The sequence below is a fragment of the Bos grunniens genome, chromosome 16 (assembly GCF_055505025.1).
Source record: "Bos grunniens cultivar Pamir isolate PY7600 chromosome 16, Bosgru_T2T1.0, whole genome shotgun sequence".
Classification (NCBI taxonomy): Eukaryota; Metazoa; Chordata; class Mammalia; order Artiodactyla; family Bovidae; genus Bos; species Bos grunniens.
In genome coordinates, this window is record NC_141180.1 from 13,633,679 (window position 1) to 13,644,438 (window position 10,760).

General features: G+C 37.0%; 1 protein-coding gene across 2 annotated transcripts in view; it reads left to right on the forward strand.

The window, feature by feature from the left end:
* TPR (translocated promoter region, nuclear basket protein) overlaps positions 1 to 10,760 on the forward strand; it is a 65,001-nt gene that overhangs the window by 54,042 nt on the left and 199 nt on the right. For both annotated transcript variants that reach the window (XM_086343325.1, XM_086343326.1), the window contains 5 exons: positions 3,083 to 3,189; positions 4,632 to 4,727; positions 4,851 to 5,007; positions 7,555 to 7,673; positions 10,012 to 10,107. In XM_086343325.1, coding sequence (XP_086199451.1) covers positions 3,083 to 3,189; positions 4,632 to 4,727; positions 4,851 to 5,007; positions 7,555 to 7,673; positions 10,012 to 10,107 — 575 coding nt within the window. The remainder of the gene's footprint in view (positions 1 to 3,082; positions 3,190 to 4,631; positions 4,728 to 4,850; positions 5,008 to 7,554; positions 7,674 to 10,011; positions 10,108 to 10,760) is intronic.

Genomic DNA, 10,760 nt, shown 5'->3' on the forward strand with positions numbered 1-10,760 from the left:
ATCGGGTCTTTCAGATCTTTTTTTTTGTATAGTTCTGTGTATTCCTCTGTGGTCACTCACCTAGAGCCAGACATCCTGGATGAGAAGTCAAGTGGGCCTTAGGAAGCATCACTACGAACAAAGCTAGTGGAGGTGATGGAATTCCAGTAGAGCTATTTCAAATCCTAAAAGATATGCTGTGAAAGTGGTGCATTCAATATGCCAGCAAATTTGGAAAACTCAGCAGTCACCACAGGACTGGAAAAGGTCAGTTTTCATTCCAGTCCCAAAGAAAGGCAATGCCAAAGAATGCTCATACTACCGCACAATTGCACTCATTCCACATGCTTGCAAAGTAATGCTCAAAACTCTCCAAGCCAGGCTTCAGTAGTATGTGAACTGAGAACTTCCAGATGTTCAAGCTGGATTTAGAAAAGACAGAGGAACCAGAGATCAAATTGCCAACATCCACTGGATCATAGAAAAAGAAAGAGAGTTCCAGAAAAATATCTATTTCTGCTTTATTGACTACACCAAAGCATTTGACTGTGTGGATCACAGCAAACTATGGAAAATTCTGAAAGAGATGGGAATACCAGACCACCTGACCTGCCTCCTGAGAAATCTGTATGCAGGTCAAGAAGCAGCAGACTGGTTCCAAATTGGGAAAGGAGTACATCAAGGCTGTATATTGTCACCCTGCTTATTTAATTTATATGCAGAGTACATCATGCAAAATGCCAGGCTGGATGAAGCACAAGCTGGAATCAAGATTGCCGGGAGAAATAGCAATAACCTCAGATATGCAGATGACGCCACCCTTATGGCAGAAAGTGAAGAACTAAAGATTCTCTTGATGAAAATAAAGAAGAGAGTGAGAAAGCTGACTTAAAACTCAACATTCAGAAAACTAAGATCACGGCATCCAGTCCCATCACTTCATGGCAAATAGATGGGGAAACAATGGAAACATTGTTATATATTTTGGGGCTCCGAAATCACTGCAGATGGTGACTACAGCCATGAAATTTAAAAATGCTTGCTTTTTGAAAGAACAGCTATGACCAGCCTAGACAGCATATTAAAAAACAGAGACTTTACTTTGCCAACAAAGGTCCGTCTAGTCAAGGCTGTGGTTTTTCCAGCAGTCATGTATGGATATAAGAGTTGGACCATAAAAAAAGCTGAGCACTGAAAAACTGATGCTTTTGAACTGTGGTGTTGGAAAAGATTCTTGAGAGTCCATTGGACAGGGGGATCAAGCCAGTCAATCCTAAAGGAAATCAGTCCTGAATGTTCATTGGAATACTTTGGTATTGAAGTATAGTCCAATACTACCAGTAGTCCAATACTTTGGCCACTTGATGTGAAGAACTGACTCACTGGAAAAGACCCTAATGCCAGGAAAGATTGAAGGCGGGAGGAGAAGGCGATAACAGAGGATGAGATGGTTGAATGGCATCACAGACTCAATGGACATGAGTTTGAGCAAGCTGCTGGAGTTGGTAGTGGACAGGGAAGCCTGGTGTGCTAGAGTTCGTGGAGTCGCAAAGAATCAGACACGACTGAGTGACTGAACTGAACTATGAGAATAGATACTGTTATTTTATTGGCAGATAAGGAAACATGGAGATGCTAACACATTGACTAGACTTCAGACAACTAGGAAGTGGCAGTTTTTATTTCAAACCAGTCTGGCTCTGGAAACTATTTTTAACTCTTGTACTGTACCACTCCTTCTAAACAATAAGAAGGCTTTTCACGTGGAAATGTATATGTTTAATTGTGGCTGAAATATCTGTTGCATGATATGTACTTGAAGAATAGAAAAAAAATGTTTCTACAGAAATGGGAGCTCAGAAATGGGACCTGATTAATTTTCTAAGGTATGTGATAATATATATGGCCATAGAACAAGTTTTAAAGTTGCTCAGTTAACCACAAGTCACCTCAGGTAGGAGAAGGCAGTGGCAACCCACTTCAGTACTCTTCGCCTGGAAAATCCCCTGGATGGAGGAGCCTGGTGGGCTGCAGTCCATGGGGTCGCTAAGAGTCGGGCACAACAGAGCGACTTCACTTTCACTTTTCACTTTCATGATTGGAGAAGGAAATGGCAACCCACCCCAGTGTTCTTTCCTGGAGAATCCCAGGGACAGAGGAGCCTGTTTCTATGGGGTCGCACAGAGTCAGACACGACTAAAGCAACTTAGCAGCAGCAGCAGCATCTTTTCATGTGCCTCTTGGCCATCAGTATGTCGCTTAGTCATGTCTGACTCTTAGCGACCCCATGGAATGCAGCCCACCAGGCTCCTCCGTCCATGGGATTTTCCAGTCTGGTTTGAAATAAAAACTGCCACTTCCTAGTTGTCTGAAGTCTAGTCAGCCAATCAGAAACACTCATCTAAAAAACTGCTCGGAATTTAGGTTCCTTTTAATAGAAGGAGACAGATGTAAAATTTTACCTGATAGAGGTTGTCCTTAACTAAAACAATGATGGAAACAGGAAATAGATTCAAGAGTATAATCCATAAACCACAACATCAATAGCTGGCTAGCCAGGGAAGGTTAGGGTAAGGAGTGGGCAAAGAGTGAGATAATACTATTTTATATCCTGGATTATGGGCAGAAAGCTTAATGGTAGTGTTATTAGGGCAGGGAGAAAACAAATTTCTAGCCAGCTAATAATTAAATCATTTCTAGACCAACATTGAAAACTGAGACAAAACTTTTTTCATGATTTTACTCATTTTCTGTTATATCTCATGTTCAGTTTATGTTGCTTTTTATGTATCTGCATAGCGATTTCTAGCAGATTTGAGAAATGTGAGGCATAGGTCAGGAGAGCTGGAAGTTATTTTTTGTATAAATCATGTTTATATAAATCACATAATATGAATCCCATGATTTATATTATTGCTAAGATCTTGACAACTGACATTTTGAAAATATTTTCATATATGAGAATTTCTTTATCAGTTTTATTTTCAAACTGTTTTCCTACTTTGTTTTTGTTTATTCTTCCTTCTTCCTGTTTTCTTTCCATCATTGCAGTTTAAGCAAGGTAACTTTAAAGGTCATCTTAAATTAGTTTTTGTCTATTTAGTTCTCCACAGGTAGCTGGTGTTCCTAGATTCCGGTTTGGGCCACCTGAAGATATGCCACAAACAAGTTCTAGTCATTCTGATCTTGGCCAACTTGCTTCTCAAGGAGGTAAATAGCTAAATAAAACCTTAGCTCTCTTGGATTTGCATGTATTTGGTAATAAACCATTCTGACATGATTTTTTTTTTAAGTGAACAAGTATTAATTTAAAAAATATGTATATATAAATAATTCTTATCCTAATTAATAGAAAAAGGTATAATATATTTAATACTTATTAAAACACGGCCTTAGATATGTGTTCTGAACAAAATTTTCAGTTCTTTGGGCATAATGACTAACTTTTACATTTGTATCTCTTTTGGCTCCTAGTATAGTATCAAGAATATTTGTTGTGCCCATGAATATACATGGGTACTACCATCCATTTTAAAGTTGTTGGAAGGAATGCAGCATATTTTTTTAGTTTGATGTTTATCATTCCAGTTAAGTTTATAAAACTAGTTAGAGATTTTCCATTAACATTAAAAAGTAAAAATGTTAAAAATATGTGGAATAAAATGATATCTAAATTAAGTAATAGCAGTTGGTTACTTGGACATGAATTACACTGTTTCTGGAATTAATTACCTTTTAATCATTGGTTGGCATTCATAGAACACACTGTATTTCTGGGAAGCTGTTACGGTATTTTGTAAATGAATAGGGAATGCATACTGGTCTAATAATAAGCCCAGAACTGAAGAATAATCTGCAGCCCTTATGTAAGTCATGAAATTCATCTTAGTCCCTGGGTGGTTTAGGATGTTAGGTCTAATACTGTTTCCCTCTACCAATATGAAATTGTGAGTTGACTTCAGAGAAATTCAAAGTTTTAATGTGGCTTTATTATAGTACTTCTAAGACTTGGAAGTCAGATCTAAGCTTACATTGGAATGCTACCACTTTACTAGTAACTTTGGGGAAATTAATTAACCGTTGAAATTCAATTTCTTTAGCAAAAAAGACTAATATAAACTTGCAGTTTTGGTGAAGAGTAAATTCAAACATAGTACCTAGTTCATAGTTGGTTACTCAATAAAGTTAGCTTTTATGAAACTATGAGAGCACTTCAGCTGGTCTTTTTCAGGGTACTTAAATTAATGTTGTCTCCATGGTGACTCATTGGTAAAGAATCCTTCTGTCAATAAAGGAGACACAGGTTTGATCCTAGGGTTGGGAAGATCCCCTGGAGAAGGAGATGGCAACCCACTCCAGTATTCTTGTCTGGGAAATCCCATGCACAGGAGTCTGGTGGGCTACAGTCCATAGCGTTGCAAAGAGTCAAACACAACTGAGCAGCTAAACAACAACAAATCAGTGTTAGCTTTAAGGATACACATACATTTAAATGTATTTACATATTTGGGGGATTGACCTTTGCTTAATGGGCTGATTGTGGGCTTCAACAGAGTTATGTGTCTCCACTGATTAGTTTTCTTTCTTTTTGATATCTAGGATGTGGACAGTATTTTGTCCTTTCAATCATTAATGTTCAAAATTGTCTTTAGGTTTGGGAATGTATGAAACACCCCTTTTCCTAGCTCATGAAGAGGAGTCGGGTGGCCGAAGTGTTCCTACTACTCCTCTGCAAGTAGCAGCCCCAGGTAGGTATCAAAGGCAGATCAGTAGATTATGTTTTATTGGTGAAATGGAAACCTGTGATTAAGAATTTAAGGAGACCACAAAGCTGAAGTTTTCATTGCTCTTCTGGTCTTTTCATTTTCAAGTGACCGTATTTACTGAGAGCACCGCCTCCGATGCCTCAGAGCACGCTTCTCAGTCTGTGCCAATGGTGACAACGTCCACTGGTACTTTATCCACAACAAACGAAACAGCAGCAGGTGATGATGGAGATGAAGTATTTGTGGAGGCAGAATCTGAAGGGTAAATGTTTACCTTGTAATTTTTGCATGCTTATACTTGTCAGACTTTTACATTTTTTTGTTCTTTCCTTAAGCCAGAAACAGTCTCTTGAGCTATATTTTCAGTGGCATCCTTTTACAAAAATAAACCAAGCCATATATTTTGGAAAGCCAATTTTTGCACAAAATATTATATTTTAAGACTTAGACATTATTATTACAGAAGAGAGATAACTTTTTAAATGGTTATATTCTTGAAAATTGCATATGATGCATTCTAAGACAAAGTATTCTCTAAAATCACTGGTCCTCCTCCACTAATGTAGCTGCTTGAACTTTTCCCCAAGAAAGAAGTCTTTCTGTGAAAGTTAGGAAATGACTCACTTTTCCATTTAGCAGTGGGCTCTCAAGCAAACCTCACCTATTTTTTATTTATGTGCATTTAGAACTTGGTCTGAAACACTGACTTCTTAAAAATTAGAAATCTTCAAGACCTGACTTAACACATCAGTTATAAACAAAGTTTAGAAAGAAGTATTTCACAACAAATCATCTGAATTTTTTTTTAAACCAAAGGAGGTGGAACAATTTAATAGAAAGAACTCACTGGACAGTGCTTTGGAGAAGTTTAACTTTCAAAGCGGAACCTGATTCTTTATAAAATAAAAATGTTAGACTGCTTCGTAGTCAGAAGCATAGCTAGAAGTAGAACCCAGATTCCTAGGTAGTGCTCAAGTATTGTTTTATTTAGCAACATTTTGTTAGTGTAATTAACAGCGCAACTCTAGTAGATATATAAGAAAAAATGAAGTCTATTGATACACCTCTCACTCAGTGCTGCTTAATTTGAGAAAGTTACACACCCTGCTGAAAATACTAGCTGCCTTTAATTCCATACCATGTATGCAAGTCACTTTATATGTGTCGTTTTTAATCCACACAGTATCTATCACAAAGTTTTGTCCCCATTTTACAAATGAGAAAGCTCAGACTCTGAACATGTTAAAATAACTGGCTTAGACTGTACTTCTCTAGTTTTCAACTGTAGCAGAGTCATAAGAGGTATCTTTCAGGTTCAGTTCAGTTCAGTTGCTCAGTCATGTCCAATTCTTTGTGACTCCATGAACTACAGCACACCAGGCTTCCCTGTCCGTCACCAATTCCCAGAGCTTGCTCAAATTCATGTCCATTGAGTCAGTGATGCCATCCAACCATCTTATCTTTTGTGGTCCTCTTCACCTCCTGCCTTCAGTCTTCCTAGCATCAGGGTCTTTTCCAGTGAATCGTTCTTTGCATCAGGTGGCCAAAGTATTGGATTTTGTTTCAGCATCAGTCCTTCCAATGAATATTCAGGACTGATTTCCTTTAGGATTGACTGGTTTGATCTCCTTACTGTCCAGGGTACTCTGAAAAGTCTTTTCCAACACCACAGTTCAAAAGTACCTATTCTTCAGTGCTCAGCTTTCCAACTCTCACATCCATACACGACTACTGAAAAAACCATTGCCTTGACTAGACAGACCTTTGTTGGCAAAGTAATGTCTCTGCTTTTTAATATGCTGTATAGGTTGATCATAGCTTTTCTTCCAAGGAGCAAGCGTCTTTAAATTTTATGGCTGCAGTCACCATCTGCAGTGAGTTTGGAGCCCAAGAAAATAGTCTGTCACTGTTTCCCTTGTTTCCCCATCTATTTGCCGTAAAGTGATGGGACCGGATGCCATGATCTTCCTTTCTTGAATGTTGAGTTTTAAGGCAACTTTTTCACTGTCCTCTTTCACTTTCACCAAGAGGCTCTTTAGTTCTTCATTTGCAGCCATAAGGGTGGTGTCATCAGCATATCTGAGGTTATTGATATTTCTCCTGGCCATCTTGATTCCAGCTTGTGCTTCATCCAGCCTGGCATTTCGCATGATGTAATCTGCGTATAAGTTAAATAAGTAGGGTGACAATATACAGCCTTGATCTTTCAGGTACATGGTTATATGTACTCAGGTTTGCAGATGATAAAAACGGGAGCACATATAAGTTATTCTTATACTCTTAATCTTCCTCACTTGTTTTTTGATGTGCTTTCTCGAATGGGAGAGAGAGATGAACTTATAGCTTTGAGCCAGGAATTCACCTACCCTAGCCTCATCTGGGCTAGAGCCCATGGTGAAACAGTGGTATATTATTAATAGTTGGAACTGTTGTGGATTATTTTAGTATCTAGTTTTGTTGAAAGTTGTTTCGCAACTTATCAAAACCCAGATATTGTTATCTACTGTGAACATCAAGAATGTGAACATCTTTTGTTAAAAAGAAAAAAAAAAACAGCAAAAAAGAGGAAAAAATAAAATTGGAATATGTCCTAGTGAGAAAAGAAGTGAGGAAAAAGGAACTTGAGCTCTCTTTTCCCTTGCCTTTTAAATATATGGTTACTATTGTTAGAGTCTGAAATTTAGAGTTGGAGGGGACCTCTGGGTTATTTAAATGATAGACTATATCAAAGAAAAGTTTGGGAACAATTTAGGATACATGCTAGAATCAGTTTTGTATTTTCTAATGAATTTTTGTTTTCCTTTCTTAGTATTAGTTCAGAAGCAGGCCTCGAAATTGATAGCCAGCAGGAAGAAGAGCCTGTTCAGGCCTCTGATGAGTCAGATCTTCCTTCCACCAGCCAGGACCCTCCTTCCAGTTCTTCTGTAGGTAAGTCCCTGCTCCAGACTACAACACAGCTTTTACACATCAATCTTGTTTGCAAAAGACACTGTTCTGTTAGTAACAATTGATAATTCTTTTTTCCTTGACTTTTAAAATGCTTCATTTGAAAGGAAATTTTTACTTTATTAAAAAGAACTTTTAATTTGTATTAAAAGAAATTGGTTGTGTCAAAGGTGCCATAGGGGCTGGAGGGATGGATTATTGGGAGAGACGCTAAAGAGTAGTCTCCAGGCCTCTTGCCTGTATTTAAACCACAGCAATTCCTTTTTTATTTCTTCTAACTGATAAGTTCTACATGAGATTTGGTATGTAGAGTTGAGGGTTGGGAGGTCTGTTGCTTAAAAAGAAATTGAAATTTACTAATGTAAATAGTTTTATAGTTTGGTTTTTCACATTTTTGAAGTTAACTTTGGAAAGGGCTATGGATCTTTCTTACAATAAAAATTATTTCTGCAGTTCCTTTTAAAAAATAATTAATATTTATTGAGCACTTACTTTGTATCAGACAGTATTCTAAGCCCTTTACCTGTATTTATTCATTTAATTCTCATACCACCCAGCATGGTAAGCACATATCTTCATTTCATAGAAATGGGAACTGAGTCACAAAAAGGTTGAATAATTTCCTTCAAAGTCACACAGTAATGGCCAAGCCGGGATGCAAACTCAAGAAGTTTGACTGGAGACTCCACTCTTAAATGGTACACTGAGATAGCTTATTCATCTCAGAGTTTTTAGCTAGGGAATTTCTTTTATTATTAAAGAAATATATCTTCAGTCACCCACTCTTAATTATTTCATTTTAAATTGTTTATAGCAGTAATCTTCAAACTCTGTCCTGGAATGTTCAGGTTTTATGGAAGACCTGCTCAGTTACTACTTTTTTCAGTCACGGCACTTGGCTGTCTCAAGACCTCTTCTCCCTTTCTGCTGCTTTTCTATGACACATTAACCCGTTACCTAATATGCCCAGATTCAGATTCTGTATCTGTCTTTTAACAGCTAGTAACTTTAAATCTCTGCTCACTTCATTGTGAAATATGGACATTCATAATTCATCTTGCAATCAGGATTAGAAATAATATATGTAAATTATATAACTCAGTGCTTTGCACACAGGCTCAAATTGTAGCTGTCATAATTATTATCAATATGATAGCATTATGAATAATATAATAATTGAAGTTCTATGCCCCCAGTCATATTCTGATGTCCCATGAGAACTGTCTTTCCTCCACGGGAGGGCACAAGTTATATCTTACCAGAGCTTGCATGAGAAAATACGGTTCTTGTTCCCTTTTACAATATAATATGAAATGAGGGTGTTAACTAATCCTCCCCATCTGAGCAGTCATCCATGTGGTCAGCAAATATTTAAGTGTCTGCCAAGTGCAAGGCAGTTTTACAGAAGTGTTACTAAAGAAAGTGATATTTAAGGAAAAACCTGAAGGTAAGGGAGCAAAGCTGTGCAGCTCTTCAGGGGAAGGTGTTCCAGGATGAGAAAAAGAGTAGATGCAGAGTCCACAAGGCAACAGTGTGGTATGTTCAGGGGTCAGCAAAGAGGCCTGTGTGGCTGAAACATAATCTGGACAGAGAGAATAGCAGGAGGTAATGGGATGGGGGAGGATAGATCTTGTAGCCCATTGTCATTTCTCCGGCTTTCGTGGATATAGCAGGCTTTTGGAGGGCTTCAGACAGTGTCGTGACATGATCTGACTGAACTTAGTATCAGTTTGGCTGCTGTGTAGAGAAGAGACTGAAAGTGAGTAATGGGCAGCAACAAAGAGAAAGTTTGGAGAATATTGCAGTAATTGAAGGTAAAGACGATGATGTTTTAGACAGGACAGTGGAATCAAGAATTGTGAGGAGTCAGATTCAGGATATAGATTAAAATTAGAGCTTACAGGATTTGCTAATGCTTGGATTTGGGGATGTCTGGAAAAGGGAGGAGTCAGATATGACTGGTGGTATATTGCAATGGACTGTTGTTTCCTGAAGGATATTGGTAGTTTGTTTTCGCATTGTATTCCCCAGCCTTTTTCTCAGTGTCTGATACATGGATAGGAGCCAAGTAAATATTATTAAATCATAAGAGTTGGGTGAAATGAATCAAAAAGTCAAAAACAATTTTTTTTTAAATTTTTTTAACTTTTTACCTTTTTGTTTGTTAAATGTCCCTTGTTAAAAAACAAACTATTTAAATATAGAAAGCAATGGGCACCTCTGCATTCTATCCATGCATTCACTTAGTAATTAGTTTTTGTCATTTTAACTGCTTTCTTATTTATTAACTTGCTTTCTTGTATATTAATGCTTTTCTCAGATACTAGCAGTAGTCAGCCGAAGCCTTTCAGACGAGTAAGACTTCAGACAACATTGAGACAAGGTGTCCGTGGTCGCCAGTTTAACAGACAGAGAGGTAAATTTCTAATATGCTGATCACGTGATAGGATGTGCAGTAGTATTAAATGGAATGAGTTTTTTAATCCTTAAGCTTCCAGTGTGTATTTATTTGACTTTTTTTGTTTGTTCTTTAAAATACTCCAGGGGTTGATTAAATAATTACACGTTGAGCTTGTGATATTTACTAATCTATAAGCTTCTTGTAGACAGGTTTGTGTACCATAGGTGTATGATGAATATGTGCTTATATTTTATTTTTACTCATTTCTTCCTTGAATTCAGGGTAAGCTAAAATGTTATAGTGCTATGTAATCACTTGTTACATATACCTTTTATACAGAAGAATAAGGATTTGTGACTTGTTTAGCTAGTCACAAAAGAAAAGTAAAAATGTAAAGAAAAATGTAAAATTTTAATATCTTTGTTTTCTAGTTTAACTATTAGAGATTGCATTCATGTTATAAAACATTAATTGTAATGATTTCCATTGAAGATGTAAAATACCTAACACAGTTTTGTGTCTATATGCTTAGACACTTGATCTTGAAAATTGTTATAATGAATTAGGGTAAGTGAATACTCTAGTTTTAAGCTAACTTCTTAAAATACTCTAGTTTGAGCTAACTTTTTGAAGGATGCATTCAGTTTTATTCTTTTTTTCTCTTATAG